Source organism: Echinops telfairi, unplaced genomic scaffold (genome assembly GCF_000313985.2).
Source record: "Echinops telfairi isolate 266 unplaced genomic scaffold, ASM31398v2 ScPeMD7_5592;HRSCAF=6446, whole genome shotgun sequence".
Taxonomy (NCBI): domain Eukaryota; kingdom Metazoa; phylum Chordata; class Mammalia; order Afrosoricida; family Tenrecidae; genus Echinops; species Echinops telfairi.
This window is the reverse complement of record NW_022109491.1, coordinates 44,417,327-44,432,950: the sequence shown is the minus strand read 5'-3', so window position 1 is coordinate 44,432,950 and position 15,624 is coordinate 44,417,327. Positions and strand designations below refer to the sequence as shown.

The following is a 15,624-nucleotide window of genomic DNA, read 5'->3' as shown; positions in this document are numbered from 1 at the left end:
GTCCCTTGTTATCCAGATGGCAACGATCCTAAGTTTCAGGTGAAATTTTGCTGAAAACCTTCTGGGAGGTAGTATCAGGAGGCAATGGGCGTTGGTCACATCCTTATACCAGTCTCTGTGTCCTTGTGATTGCCAAATGTCATAGCATTTTGTCTCAGGGTTATCTCCAAAGAAGACTACCTTGGATCAAAAGCGTTCTTTTGCCACAAGCAGGGGTCACCCTGAATCAGAATTGACTTGGTGGCAATGAGTGTTTGCCTATTTATTTATTTTTCGACCTTGCCACGAAAGCAGAGTAACTTCATTTGTGCTCTACATGGTTTTCCAGGGGTCTCCTGGGGCACTGAGTCCTAGTTGCTCATAGGCTTGGGAATACACCTTTTGTTGGGCTACTAACTGTAAGGCCAGCAGTTTGAAACCACCGGCTGCTCTGAAAGAGAAAGATGAGATTTTCTACTTCCCTACAGACCCTTGGACACAGGGACAGCTCCCCCCTGTCATCTAGATCCACTGTGAGTTGGAATCGACTCAAGGGCTGTGGGAGGTTTGTTGTTGTTCTTTGCCCTTTGGTTTCACCTTCCCATTCACTGCTGCTGTTTCTTTTACTTCCAAAGCAAACTGCTCCAACTCAATCCTTGTTTCAGGGCATACTTGTGAAGAAATCCAAACCCAAACAGAAGACAGTTCTTATTCTATCTTGTAATTTAGGGGTCTCTAAATTTGGCCACTTACCATATAATATGAAAAGTGCTTTTGCTATTAATTAAAAAAAACGTGGACTATAAAGTTAAAGAGGGAAATGTTGACATAGACAAGGAAAAAGTTTTCCTCCTTTTCTTAGTTCTTGTTTTGTTTCTTCCCTCAAGTATTTATTGAACAGACGCACAATTTAGGAGATGCACATGCAAATCCTTAAGGAGCCGGGGAGGGGATCTGTCCAGAGTGCCGGCCCTTGAAAAAAGGTGTGTTGGCTTTCTCTTATTCCTCCTTTGTAGCATCACGATAAGTGTCCGGGTGACACAAAGGTTAATATGCTTGTCCGCTGACAGAAATGATGAAGGCTTGAGTCTACCTAGAGGTGTTTGGGAAAAAACAAAACAAAACAAAACAAACCCCCAAACACCCTACTGGTCTATTTAAACAACAAAAACCTCAGCCATTGAAACTCCTGTGGAGCACAGTTCTACTCTGACACATGAATCCACTAGGAATCCAAATGGTGCTAAAAACACAAGGATGTTATTTTGAGGAAGAAGGTAAGCTGGAAGCAAGCCATGGTATTTTCAGTCATCTCACATGCATGTGAAAGTTTGACATTGAATAAGGAAGCCCAAAGAGGCATCAATGCATTTGAATTATGGTGCTGGTGAAGAATATTGAAATACTATGGACCACCAAAAACCCCCAACAAATCTGTCTTGGAAAAAGCATACGAGGAGAGTGCTGTCCCTGCAGAAAGACACCTTGCTTGGTCACGTGGAGGGGCAGGGAAGGAGAGGAAGGTCCTTGATAAAAGGAATTGACACAGTGTTTGCAACAATGGACCCAAACATGTGAACGATTTTGAGGACGGTGCCGGGTCCGACAGTGTTCTGTTCAGTTGTACATTGGGTCTTTATGAGTAGCATCTGACAACAATATGAACTCAAACTGACTTGACGGCAACTGGTGTTTAACTGGTGTTAAAACCCCCAAACCAATCCAAGAATGGCCTTTGTGCAAATAAGAATTCTTTGTCTACTTTGTTCAGGTGAAGCTAACCTTTCTGATGCATTTTTTTAAAGAGAAGACCAGAACAACTGATATACTGGGAGAAAATCTCTACTGATGTCAATCAGCCAATTCTACCATTCTGTTTCAAATGTGTCACCACGACACAATGATAGAATCATTCCTAGAGCCTGGGGGAAAAGTCAAATGATAAACCAAGCATTTTTCATTATACTCACTTGCTTTAAAATATATTTACACACGACTGGGATAAGTAGGTTTATTGTGCCAGCCTGGCCAATAAGAACATGTAGGATTCATAAGGTCACAGTTTGACTGGAGGGCAAAGAGATAAATGGATCGGCAAGCCTCGCCTCTCTCTCTTGCTCTCTGGTGATCCGCCCAGCATGCGGTTGCCTTAGCTAGTTCTCTGCTTCAACTTGTGAGATCCACTACCCATGGGACACCCAACCTGTGGATCATGTCACTGGAGCTTGAGGTTCCTTTGAGACCTGCTTTGCCAGGCTGCTGGTGTATACTTTGCTTGAGCTTGGGACTGTTGGATTCTGTCCTCTGGCTGACTGTTGGTGATCTGCCCTGCTGTTTGCTGCTTGTGGCTGGACTGCATGAATTACTCTACAGAAGACTCAGCTGTCTGCTCCTTGACCTTGGATCCAGCAGCCTTCATGAACTGAAAGACTTCCAGTATATTAACTGTCCCATGGAAGTGAGTTGAGCCCTCTGTACTGCTGTGTGGACTAATTAGCTGTTATATTCCTTTGTGCTCTATCTATCTATCTATCTATCTATCTATCTACCTATAAATCATAAGTGTCCTGATTTTGTTTCTCTAGAGATCCCTGTGTAACACATCTATATGTAAGTCACAATAACTTTCCCCTTAAGTTTCAGCTTTCTTGGACGGCTTTACAGAGCACTTGCAGCAGAAATGGCCTCGAGTTGGAGCACTGATGGCGGAAAGGAAGCATCCAGCCCTGGGTGGCCTCAGAACAGTTCTGGAGCCAAGGAGCACAACCTACACCGTAAATCTGGGCAGAAGGCTGGACTCTTTTTTGGCTGCAGGTGACAAAATTATCTTCCAGTGAAAATCCATGTTTACTGGGAAAAGGGGGCATCTGCCGAGTTCTTTTGGGTGTCTGCTCTCGCTTGGTCTTGGGCTGGGAGGTGTGACCATTTCTCTCCAGCCACACAGTGCACAATGCAATAGGGAAACAAGCAGTTTGTTGTCAAGAGTGTCACCAAAATGTGCCTGAGGGCTCTGGCACCGGAGAACGTACCTTTCCTTCCACCTGACGCAGCTGTTAGAGACCCTGCAAACAGTACTGTGCTCTTCAAGATGGACTGTATTTCAACAGCAAACTAGTATCACCTTCCTACAAAGTGCCATTTCATTATTTCTCACCCGGGCTTGGGCAAACGTCATCGATGTTGTTCACCACTTTATAGGTAATAATCATATTTTCAGGGTCCTTTGGCTAAATGTGTGTGCTGAGTTTTCTGAGAAACATGGTTGCTATGGATTTAATTGTTTCTTCCTAAAATTATGTTGAACGCCTAAGCCTTGGTACTGGTGAATGTGACCTTATTTGGAAATAGGTCATTGAAATATTCTCAGTTATCTGAGGTCATGATGGAGTAGATGGGTCCTCGTTTCTTGTAAGTGGTGCCCTGATACAGAGAAGCAGAAACACTAGAAAACAGGGACGTTTGCCATGTGAATATGTATCTGCAAGCCACGGAATGCCTGGAAGTGGAGAGAAACAACAAAGGATGTTCCCACCGAGCTTTCAGAGAGAACAAGACCCTACCAACATGCTGAATGAAGACTACTAGTCTTCAGATCTGTGAGAAAACACACTTTATTTTTGTTTACAGCCACCTGCATTGGGGTACTTTTGTGATGGCAGCCACCAGCAACGAAGGCAAGTGCTCTCCATGGTCTCTGGGAAATGTCTGTATTGAGAAGGTTATTTATTTTGAGAAACAAAGCCTTAGTGTTCCAGGTGCTTCTCTTCCAGTTTTTCCTCTTTTTAAAGGGAATTTTTGAATCCCTTAAGGCCAGACTGGCCTTTTCTTGCAAGCTGGGTATGTGAATGCTCTATGTAAAGGAAGTGGCCGAGAATTCAATGAATCCTGGTGGTGTAGTAGTTCCATGCTTGATTGTTAATTTTGAGGTTAGTGTTTGAATGTCCAGTCCCTCCTTAGGAGAAAGCTATGGGAGTCTGTTTCTGTAAAGATGACAGCATTCGCAACTCCAGAGAGCAGTGCTAGCTGTTTGATAGTGTCACTTTGGGTCAGTATCAGCTTCCCAGCAATGGGTTTGGTTTGGCTTAGCAGAGCCCTCTAGCACTGTGCTGGTAAGTGTTAGCAACTAGCTCTCTGAAATGGGGGAATTGTGTTTATTTGCAGTGTTTGCCAGTTTGCATGTCTAAGTTTAAGCTACCAAAGTGAGACTATTAGGGGCCAACTACAACTGACATTTTCTCTAATTCAGGAACAACCCTCCCCCCCCAACATTATTACATCAAAGTGTTTTCATGTGACTACTGCTTTGAGATAACTATGTTAGAGCATAGAGGAAGTATACTTCTCAAGGTCCCAAAAGAAAAGAAGAAAGTTGTAATTGGATGAATCCAACTATTTTGGAAATAAAAGAAAGACCGGATGCTATCAAGGGTAACACTGAACAGTGAGCAAATAATTTCCATACTGCTTAAATCTGAGTCCAGTCCCAAGGCAGTACAAATTATGAGTATGCTTAGTTGCAGTGCCCACTCAAAAATTGGTGATCCATGTGTGCCAAGAGGAGCCTTGGGCAAAAAATGCCTGGCAATCACCTCCTGAAGAGCCAGCTGCTTACAACCCTGTGCAGCACAGGTCTACTGTGAAACCCACGAGACCCCCAGGAGCTGCAATCAACTCTAGGGCAAGTGGCTTTGAATTTGACCAAATCCTTTTTTGACACTCTATCCTAAAATTCAGGAGAGTACCATATGGGTCTATATTTCTGTTCAGATTTTTAAATGAAGAGCTGATACCAAGGGCTCCAGTAGAAAGAAAATGTTTTGGAAATGATGATGGAAGCATATGTACAAACGTGCTTGACACAATGAATAGATGGATGGATGGATTATGATCAGAGCTGGACAAGCCCCCAATAAAATGATTAAAAACAAAACAAACCAGATTTTGGAAAGTATTCAACCATTGCAAAGAAGTCCACCAGGGGACTGAAACAACAGAGTGAGTAGCCATCAGAAATATACCACCTCACACTGGCCTTGATGGTAAAGTTCAAAAGCAAACCAGAGAATAACAAATAATGGAGATAGTATGGGGAGATTGGAATAATCATACACTGCTGGGGGTACTGTGAAAACTGTGTACCCACCGTGGAAAGCAGATGGAGCTTCCTCAGACAATGAGGAATAGCAATAGCATGTGACCTAGTGATCCCTTTATTTGGTACCTACCCTAAAGAAGTATGAGCCAAACAGCACAAACAGTTATATGCACACCCATGTTCACTGCAGCACTATTCACAAGATCAGGAAGATGGAAACAAGTTAATCCGTGGAAGAATGGACAATAAACTTTAGTACACTCACGCAATAGAATTTGATGGACCACCTCATGATATGGATGGATTTAGAGGACATTATGCTGAGTGAAATTAGATAATCACAGAAGGACAAATATTGTACGAGACCACTGCTATAAAAGAAAAAGAAATCAAGAGAAAGGCTTTTCATATCTAAAGAGACAGACTTTGATGGTTCCCCAGGGAGGGAGGGGAATCACTAGGCTAAAGCATAGACCTGTGTTAACTAAGGTGAAGAGGAAGTTAATATTTTATGAGGAAAAGGAAAATAAGGTGAGGGGAGGGGATAGGCCAAGTTATTGGGAGGTTTGATAAGTTGTTTACATTGTTGAATGCAAAAATGATGATCTGAAAGGGAAAACCCAAACTAATTCATAATAAAGAGTTAAAAAATATGTTAGCAGTAATATATCCAAAAGCTCACTGCCATCAATGGAGTCAATTCTGACTTATGGCGACACTGTAAGTGGGGTGGAATTGACACTGTAGGTTTCTGAGACTGTGACTCTGTACAGGAGTAGAAAGTCTTAACTTGCTCCCACAGAGTGACTGGTGGTTTCAAACTGTTGATCTTGTGGTTCGCAGTCCAACGTGTAGCCACTACACAATCAGGCCTCCTTTTAAGTAACATATGACTACTACTTAATGCCATTATGAGTAGAAAAGAAAAAAAGGTTTTGCAAGAAGCTTTCTAATTCAACTTCTAGTTCTGAACTTCAACTTACCAACTTGTAAGCAGAACTACATTTATTATTTTTGGACCCTTGCTTTTAGGAGAGGTGTATTCCCTAATTTTGAGCCAGGTAGGTAGCTGTTTATAGAAGAAGCAGGGTGCTTGGGCAAGGGTAGACATGGGCCATGTTTAAGGAGAACTATAAATGGAATGTAAATCTCAGGAAGAGGAAAATGGATTGAAGAGGAATACAGAGAGGCAGAAAAAAAACCACCAACAAAAAGACCCAGACATAGTGAATGAGGCTGAGATCCATGATCTCAGAGCCCTAGTAAGGACATCTAGGCCCTTGTGAGGCTGTATCTTGGATAGCCTTAAACCTGGAATGCCTCTCTGGTCCTAGACTTACTGAGGTCCTGTCTACCTATGTCCCACCCCATTATATCACTCCATGCCCATTCTGACAGCAAGAAACCTTTCTGGTTGAGCTGCCTGAGCCTCTGTTACAGCTTCACCGAGCAGAGACAGACAAGCTAGAGTACACGACTCTGTTATCAAACAGTCTCTCTGTTATCCTCTTGTGAGGAAATAATGCCATTGTTTTCAGAAAATGAATACTTTTTGCTGCTTTTCTATTCCTTATATGGATTTTAAGACCGTATTTGCTTTGGATTGAATTGTGTCCCTAAAAAGCTCAAGTCCTAGCCTGTAAATATGACCCAGTACCTCCATAGGCTCCTCCTCTGAGAAGTTTCTTCAGTGTCTAATCTCACGTTAGTCTCACAAGGAACACGCAGGATAACAGCTCCACCTCTGCCACCTGCCTACACCTTCAGCCTTTGTACTGTCACTGTGACTTCACCCATGTGTCCTACCTGGTAAGTAGGCCAGGGTGTCACAGCAGCAGGGACACCTTTACCTTGTTCACACCATCAGCCATCGCCTGCAGAGTGAGCTCCCGGGGCCCGTCCACAGTCTTCCCATTGTCCGTGGGGCCCCAGCTGGCACTATAGATGTCAATGAGCTGGGGCATGTGGCTGATGGAAGAGGCCTCGATGATGTCTGTCATAAAGGGCTGGTCTAGCATCCGGATACCTGCAGACACATGTGAACAGAGAAATACCGGGTTTGGGTACCACCAATGTTTACTTGTGTTTTGAAGACTATGCAAAGGCATTCGTTTTTGTGGATCTTAACAAACTATGGACAGCATTGCAAAGAATGCAATAGCGAATTGTGCTCATGCAGACCCTGGGCAAAGACTAACACATGGTTGTTTAACTAGAGCAGGAATACTAAGTGGTCTAAACCAAGGACTGGTATGCATCAACGCTAAATCCGTTCATCATACGTGTTCAGCCTGTAAGCTGAGTCAGTAGTAGGAGAACACCTGGAATAGATGAAGAAGAAGAACAACACGGAATCATGATCGGAGGAAGTCTCAGTAACAACCAGCATTATGACACACACTTCCTGGCTGAAATAGAGAGAACTTGAAGCAATTGCTGATAAAGATCTAAGACTCAACCTTCTATATGGTTTACACTTTCAGCTTGTAAAGAAAAAACACATCCTCACAACTAGACCAATAGCTAACATCGTGATAAACAGTGAAAAAATTGACGTTGTCAAGAATTTTATTTTGCTTGACACTATAATCAATACCCATGGGAGCAGCAATTAAGAAATCAAACGACACATTGCGCTGGGCAAACCTGCTGCAAAAGACCTCTTTAAGGTGTTAAAGAGCGAAGACGTCACTGTGGAGACTAGATGTGCCTGAGGCGGCCATGGTGTTTTCCACCATGTCATTTACACGTGAAAGTTCGACAGGGGATGAGGAAGACATTTCAAGTGTGCGGGTGGCAGAGAGTAGAGACTAGCGTGTGGGTTGTCAGAAGGATGAACAATCTGTTTCAGGAGATGTACAGCCAGACTGTCCTTAGCAGCCAGCATGTGCCACTCTATCTCCCATACTTCGGGCATGCTATCAGGATAGAGCAGTCTCTGAAGAAGGACATCACACTGAGTAAGGGGGGGTCAGTGAAAAAGAGGAAGGCCCCCAATCAGATGGGATGATCCAGTGACTGTCACAATAAGCGCCAACGTAGGACACCTGTGAGGACGGTGCAGGACTGAGCGGGCCTTTGTTCTACTGTACCGAGGGAGGCAAAGCGTTGGAATGGACTGAATGATACTTAACAACAAGCAGGAGCCCTGAGGGTGTAGCGTTGGGCCCCGGATAGCAAGGTCAGCAGTACAAATCCTCCAGCTCGGTGGTAGAAAGTTGAAACTTTGTACTCCAAACCCACCGGCGCTGGTCTACTCCGTCCTCTTGAGTCCGAGTGGACTCGATGGCTGTGGCTTTGATTTTGTTGTGTTTTCAACAAGAAGAACGACATTTACAGGAGACCGCAGGGTTCCGTGCTGGTGAAACACTCCTTGGCCCCGCGCCATCCTCATGAGACTCATCTCATGCACTTCGGACATGTGACCAGGCGGGACAAGTTCTTGAAGAAGAACATAACACTTAGCAAAACCCAGGGCCAAGAAAGAGAGGAAGACTTTGAACAGAATGGACTGACGCAAGATGGGCTCAGTAAGGATTGTGAGGCCGGTGCAGAACAGGAAGGTGTTTTACGCTGTTATGCCCACGGTTGCCGTGAGTCAGACTGACCTGACAGCACCTAAAAGAAACATAGATATATATGTTTGTGTGTGTTATATACATGTAGTGCTATGATGTGTAACACATGTAGTATACATATAAGGAAAACCGTGAGAACCACCCTAGACGGAAATAAATCAATCATTTTGAAATTTGAATCAGGTCGCCACTTGTCTGATTTGGTGACTGACCACAACGACATGGTTAAGTTGATGTTATCAACATTTTTTTCGGGGGGAAAAAAAGTGTGATTAAAGCAGCTAATGTAGTGAAAGGTGGGAAATTGCTAACCCTGCAGCGAAGATCTCACATTATCGAACAGGTTGAAAAGTTACTGTTAATTTGGATAAATCAGAAACGACTTGCTGGTGATGGTGTGTCTGAGACAGGGATGTGTGAGAAGGGGCCCCAGGGGTCTGCCTTCTGAAAGGGAGCTGGCACACACCGTGCAGCTACGCGGGGAAGGGCGAGTGCGAATAAGATAAAGGCGAGACAGTTATGGCTAGATTGACGTGCGGGTTGAGGGTTTTCTTGTTTAGTAAGCGTTCAACTGCAATGGAATTGGCATTTTTGGGGGTGGGGGTGGTGAGGAAATGCCCAATAGGACAGAGGTGAAGGCATTGTCAGGCATGAGCTTATGAAAGACAAGTTCACGCTGTTGTTGGGTGAGAATATTAGTAGGGATTTTAATGTGAAGCCCATGTTGTTGTACTATTCAAAACAACAACAACAACAACAACCCCAAAACCGGGCATATAATGAAAACTAAATTAATGTTATTTACTGTATTATGTTAGTATTTATTGTGTTTACATGTTTTAGGGGGTATGTCCACAATATAGGGCTGTTAATTTTGTATGAAAGTCCTGGAAAAATGAATGTCTAAGTGTAATTTTTGGGCCTCACAGCAATTTATTTGGTTTTCTACGATTTCTTAAGAGGAAAAATATGTTCAGTTCTTGAGCTTTTTGGTGTTCAAACACAAACTTGGAACAAATTGAGTTTGACAACCGAGGTATCACTGTATTATGTAATCATGCACAATAATTTGTAATAAGCACCAGTTAGTGTTTATTGTAATAACCAGTTCATGCTGGGGAGTACACATTAATCAGGATGCACACAATTAATGGGAAAAGGAAAAGACTGCTCTGGGAGGTAACGTTGGAGCTGTCATGGAGCAGCTGAGAGCCTCTCAGGTGGAAGGAAGGTAGCCAGGTCAAGGGCAGGGGAGGCATTCTGGGGACAGGCGAGAGCTCCCACATAGGCTCAGGGGAAAGGGCCATACACAGGCTCAGTGGAAGGAGAGGTGGAGCTGTCTTTTCATGCGTGTTAGGGGGTTTATTTGAACTACGTGTCCTCAAAGACTGGCTTGTGAGCACGGGGATCTTCATATGCACTGAAGGTGGCACCACACATGAAAGAGACAGGATGGAGTGTTGCGCAGGTGGGATTGGGACTCTTGGCTCAGGATTTAGAGAAAAAGAAAACTATTCCCACTACCTACAATGATGAAAGTCAGTCAGAATAATAACCACATGGGAAAGTTTGGGTTCAAATGCATAGTTACTGACTCAAACTGTCAAGGGCCTAAAGGATTTGCATAGGAAGAATGCCTGCAAATCAACAAGAAACCTCAATTGAAAAATAGACCAGTTTATCAACAAGTAATTTATACAAGGGGAACCCAATAGACTAAGAAGCAGAAGAAAAAGATAAAAGATTTTACACCTTTCAAATAACTCATTTTGTAATATAATCTTCATTTCTTTGCTTTTCTTTCTATACTAAGACTCCACAGCACATTGGCTTTAGAATTTTTTTTGAAGGTCAGCACTTTAGCCAATTATCCAACACCTTTGACCGCCAGAGACTGACTATGACCTTTTTAGGCCACCAGGTGGTGCTATAGACAGCTCTATCGCAGAAAACTCATCCCAGGTGGATTAAAAAAATTCACGGACAAATGGAATTAAACCATAATGGAGTTTCCCCCAAAACTTCTAAAAGCTCCCTTGAATTTAGAGAATGATTTAAGAGCAGCCAACTTTTGGAATTTCCATTTAGAATGAACAAATGACCCCCTAAGTTTGTGATGTTCAAGAGCTTGAAGCTGCTTTTGGCGTGCTTCCTGAAGCACTCCACAGAATAACTTCTTTTGCACCTCCAGGGGATCCTGGCTGACACTGGACCCACGAAGGGTGCCTTTCAACAGAACGGGCACGCGTGGCTACTCAAGGACCAGGCCGCAGCGAAGACAGTGGAAGGGAGGGCAGGGGCCTCTCTTGCTGAAACTGTACGTGGAGGGGCTGCACCCAAATGAACGGTCCCTGCATTTCAGAACTCAGAGGCTTGCTGGAAAGGATCGGGCTGCGGTCACACTTTTTTTGCATCGTGGGATCAAGCCTTGGAGAAGTGGCCTTGCTCATCGTTGGCTGTCCAAGCTGTAGGGTTTTGCTTCTTTGATTGGGGTGTTCTCTGACCTTGGGAATGCTGCTCAGGCTAAGCAGCAGCTGACTGACTATGCCAGGCATTAATCGTGTTGGAATCATCCTAAACGAGTAAAGGGTAGGAGTTGGTAGGTACTCCTTGCTTTGGGGTTCGGGAATTCTGGGGCATCTTTCCACAGCCTCTCAGAGGGTCACCTGGAGGACCACGTCCCAGTTGTTCTCAGGAGTCCCTCCGTTCATCCACATATTCCGTCTGTTTCCCTCCCTTGGCTCTCTCCCTCCCCTGTGTCCTCTGTCTCGTCTCTCTGAACCACCTCTCTAGTCAACTGCCTGCACGCAAGTCCTTGTCGGGGACTTTGGAGGGAATGAGAGCTAAGAAAGCAGGACTCGGCACATTTTGTGAGGAGCTCAGAGGTTTTCAGAGTGCAAATAACGGGAGAGGAGATCGAGAAAGATGCAGCTGGAGAAAGAATTCCCAACGCACCTCCATCTAGGTAAGAGCTGCTTCAGACTGTGAGTTTTCGTACGCAATCGTCTCGTTTAAAAAGTCCAGTTACTTCTGGCAGAGTGCCTTCTGCCTCTAGCTCTGCTCAAAAGTAGCGATCCTGTCTCACCTCAGCTATGACCACACGGAAGAGCCTGCCATAGAAAAAGCATGAGCCCAGTGATAACCTTTCCAGGAACCCTGGTCGGGTAGTGGATTCCAAGTAGGGCTGCTAACCACAAAGTCAGCAGTTTGAAACCACCAGCTGCTCCAAGGAAGAAAGATGAGGCTTTAAAAAGATGTACAGACCTGGAAACCTACAGGGGCCGTACTACCCTGCCTTACAGGGTTTCCATGAACTGAAACAGACTCAATGGCAGTAAGTTTGGTTTTCAGTTTTTGATCCTTTTTTCTGAGCTCATAATGGCTCCTGATATTTTTCTTCCCGCATTTTGGATGCCTAAAAAATTGAGAGCTGAAACCCAAGGGGGGCTAAGTGGTTTCTATTTCCATTGTGAAACTTTCCTGATACAGTCTTTTATGCACTCAGAGCAGACAAGCCTTTTACAGAAAGCATAGTGGACCGATTAAAAACAATGAAGCACTCCAGCTTGTCTGCCCCAAGGGAATTCTTGCTGGGCCCTAATCAGGCTGGAGACCTGAGGCCAGATGGGGTGGCTCTTTGAGTCTGGTTTCCCAGCCTGGCACCTGCAGTTTGGCCTGGGGCAGCTTACCTGCGACTTTGGAGTTGTATGCCACCCCGACCCCGCAGATATTGTTGTTGGCTGCAGCAGACACTTCCCCTGCACATCGGGTCCCATGGCTGTGGGAAAAATAAAGTCAGGCTGTTGGGTATGGGGTCACATTAATTTGGAGGATCTTGCTTAAAACAGTTGCCATTGAACTTACTGTCTTATGGCGATCGCATACTATCGGAGTAGAGCTATGTCCCATATGGTGTTCAGAAGCCAGTTGTCCGGCCTTTCTTTGCGGTACTCTGGGTGGGTTTGAACCTCCACATGCTCGGTTGGCAGTTGAGAATGTAGGCACTACTCAGGGACTCTGGAGGAGGATTTTTAGGTGGCAACAACGGAAAGGGATCGGAATCCTTTGTATATTCAGCTAACTACCAGTTGGCACTTGGCTCCATCCCGTTTCCTCCGACTTCTGTGTCTATGTTACAATTTCCTGTTCCTTCCCCTTCATTTGACATCTTGACCTTTTCTTTTTTTTTTAATTACAAAAGAGACAATTCTCAGAATATGAATTTAAGGCTTAATCTGTGCTTTAAAATTCTAACTATCTTCCTGCAGAAAGTTTTCTGTAGAAACAAGACATGATACCAGAGTTTTGTCGTGTAGAACCACTCTCTCTTGTTTGAAGAGTTGGCAGTGTGGGCCAGTGAGCTCTTTTATGGCTGGTTCAATACTTTGGGATGTAATGCTACCTGTCGGTAATGGGATGATATTTATTTATCCTTTTGGGTCATAGTCATCTTTGAAAATTTACTAAGTGCCACAAACATCTTATTTTTAGTTACGTTCTAGTCATCTATTTTAACTTCTATGGTGTGTTTTTAATTATGCTTCACAGTGTGTTTATGTCCTGAATTAGGGTCCTTCAGTTGGCAGTCTTTATGGTTCCAGCATTTACATTTAGGTGTACAATCTATCATTGCCCCCAAACCAGGCCGTTTTGACTATCATGGCTGTGTAGAGGTTTTTTTTTGTAATCATCACAATCCATTTCAAAATATATTTTTCTTATACTCATGGTAAGCTCCCTGGTTCTTCCTATCCTCCCCCTTGCCAAACCCCTGTCCAGTTACTGTCTGTATAGATCTACCTATCCTGAATTTCTTATACAGAAAATCATACAAAAGTAAACACAACACCATCATACAAAGCAAGCAAACAAAAATCCAACAACCACTAGATAAAACACGGGGAAAACTCAATCAAAGGAGAACATGTTAAAAACTGAAGCAACTTTGAAATACCGTATATACTTGAGTATAAGCCGGCCCGAATATCAGCTGAGGCACCCAATTTTACCACAATAACTGCATAAAAATGTGCTGAAGGGAGATCAAATGATAGGTTATTACATTTTAACCGAACTACATCTGCCACAGTCAACGTTACAGTGCTCTCTGGCTGATAACTAGGTCACATTCCTGGACTTTGGTCAGAGGGAATTCAACAGAGGATCAATCCATGCCAGGACCCTGTGGATGTGAGGCTTCCACTGTTATCCATAGCCTTCTGCAAATTGAGTGGTCAAATTTTAGCTCTGATACTCTTCCCTCCTTCAGATTTGAGTTTTATTATTTACAAATCTTGGAACACACAGGATATAGTGTGCTTCTCCCATGTGGACTTACGTGACACCTCACTTAGATGTCTGCTTATTTTAAGACATGGCTTTAAGAGTCTAGACACTATTCTTTCTTTTTTTTTTTTTAACATTTTATTAGGGGCTCATACAACTGTTATCCCAATCCATACACACACCAATTGTGTAAAGCGCATTTGTACATCGTTTCTCAAAACATTTTCTCTCCATTTAAACCCCGACACTATTCTTTCTAATAACCAGGCACCATCTAGTTTCTTCACCACACTTTGCTATAGGACCCATCTCTTCATGAGGGTGAGCATTGAGCAGAGCCATGTCATAAGAACAAATTGTTTTTATATTGGAATTAGAATTAAGTGTGAGGCCCAAATTCATTAATATATCTATGGTTTATACATGTCTCTGGTTCATTTTAGAGACATCCTAATCATTTTATGATCAAGAACATTGTAAACCATTCACTTGGGGCACAAGGGATTCTATTGATAGTGTCATTAATTTAGTCAATGACAGATTTAAAATACTGTTGAGAAAAGGAAATGGTACAAATATAGGCCTGCTTCAGACTACAATACATAATTTATTGACTTCTACATATTAAACTCTTAAGTGACTGGATATTATTTAAACAAACAATGGTGGTTGGTGATAGGGCAAATGTTTCAATAATACTCATTTACAAAGGCAGAACCATGCCTATAAGATTAGTATAAGCAAGGAGGGCATTAAAAGAGTAAATTTTTGGTAGTTCCAGGCCACCATTCACTGGACATCTTCAAAGCAAGGGATCCAAACCAAAGTCCACCAAATTCATAACCTGGGGATAGCAGTCATCTGCTTCTTCTCACCCTAGGGTAGTTCAACTTTAAGTCCAAGAGAGTATATTAGTTTTATAAATCTGGTATAGGTGAGTGTGAGGTAAAGTGTAATTTATTCAGTGGGATTTCCCCATTGATTCATTCTGGTGTGGCCTTAAAGGATGTTGTGTGCATTGAAAGGACAAAGCCCCAGTATTCTATAGCACATGGCCTGTGTCATCAAGGGTTGGTGGAAAATAGGTGATATGAGTCCAATTAGGAACATAGTACTGGGTCTATTCTCCTTTTGTGTTCTATATTAGTATTTTTAAGTACTCCCCTCCCCCAGTGGGAGGTTGCTCTTCCTGGTTTACCCACCAGCAGTAATGTAATAGTCTTCTCCACGACATACATACCCCCCACCTCACTCCTCTATCTTGACTTGAATTTCACTTATCACTGTTGTAGGTATGTGTATTGATTTGGGGTGACTCCAGCATAATATTGTATGGCAGCAATTACTGACTGGTATTTTCCTCTTCTCACATCTTGAAAAACTGACCCCAGCTGAGGTGAGCTCTCATATGAGAGAATTATTTTTTAAAATGTACTTATAAAGGGGGTTATATATGGTTCATGAGCATGTCAGGCTCTTGTTGTAGAGGTTTTGAGGTCAAGGAGTGAAATGCCTCCTACCTTGTTCTTCTTAAGCAGTGCTTTGCTGGTCTTTGTTATCATTCATATTCATATGAAGTTGGTGGTTAGATTTTCCATTTTCTAAAGAGTGAAGTTGGGATCTGAATCAGAATTTCACTGTGTTTGTAGATTGGTTTGGGTAGCATTGACATTTTTACAATGTTAA

The 15,624-nt window shown here is 43.2% G+C and overlaps 1 protein-coding gene across 1 annotated transcript in view; it reads right to left on the bottom strand.

The window, feature by feature from the left end:
- The window catches only part of PCSK2 (proprotein convertase subtilisin/kexin type 2), a 300,350-nt gene that overhangs the window by 35,094 nt on the left and 249,632 nt on the right, over positions 1-15,624 (bottom strand). The window contains exons 7-8 of the mRNA XM_004697816.2: positions 12,342-12,430; positions 6,925-7,100 (exon numbers count right to left, since the gene is read on the bottom strand). Coding sequence (XP_004697873.1) covers positions 6,925-7,100; positions 12,342-12,430 — 265 coding nt within the window. The remainder of the gene's footprint in view (positions 1-6,924; positions 7,101-12,341; positions 12,431-15,624) is intronic.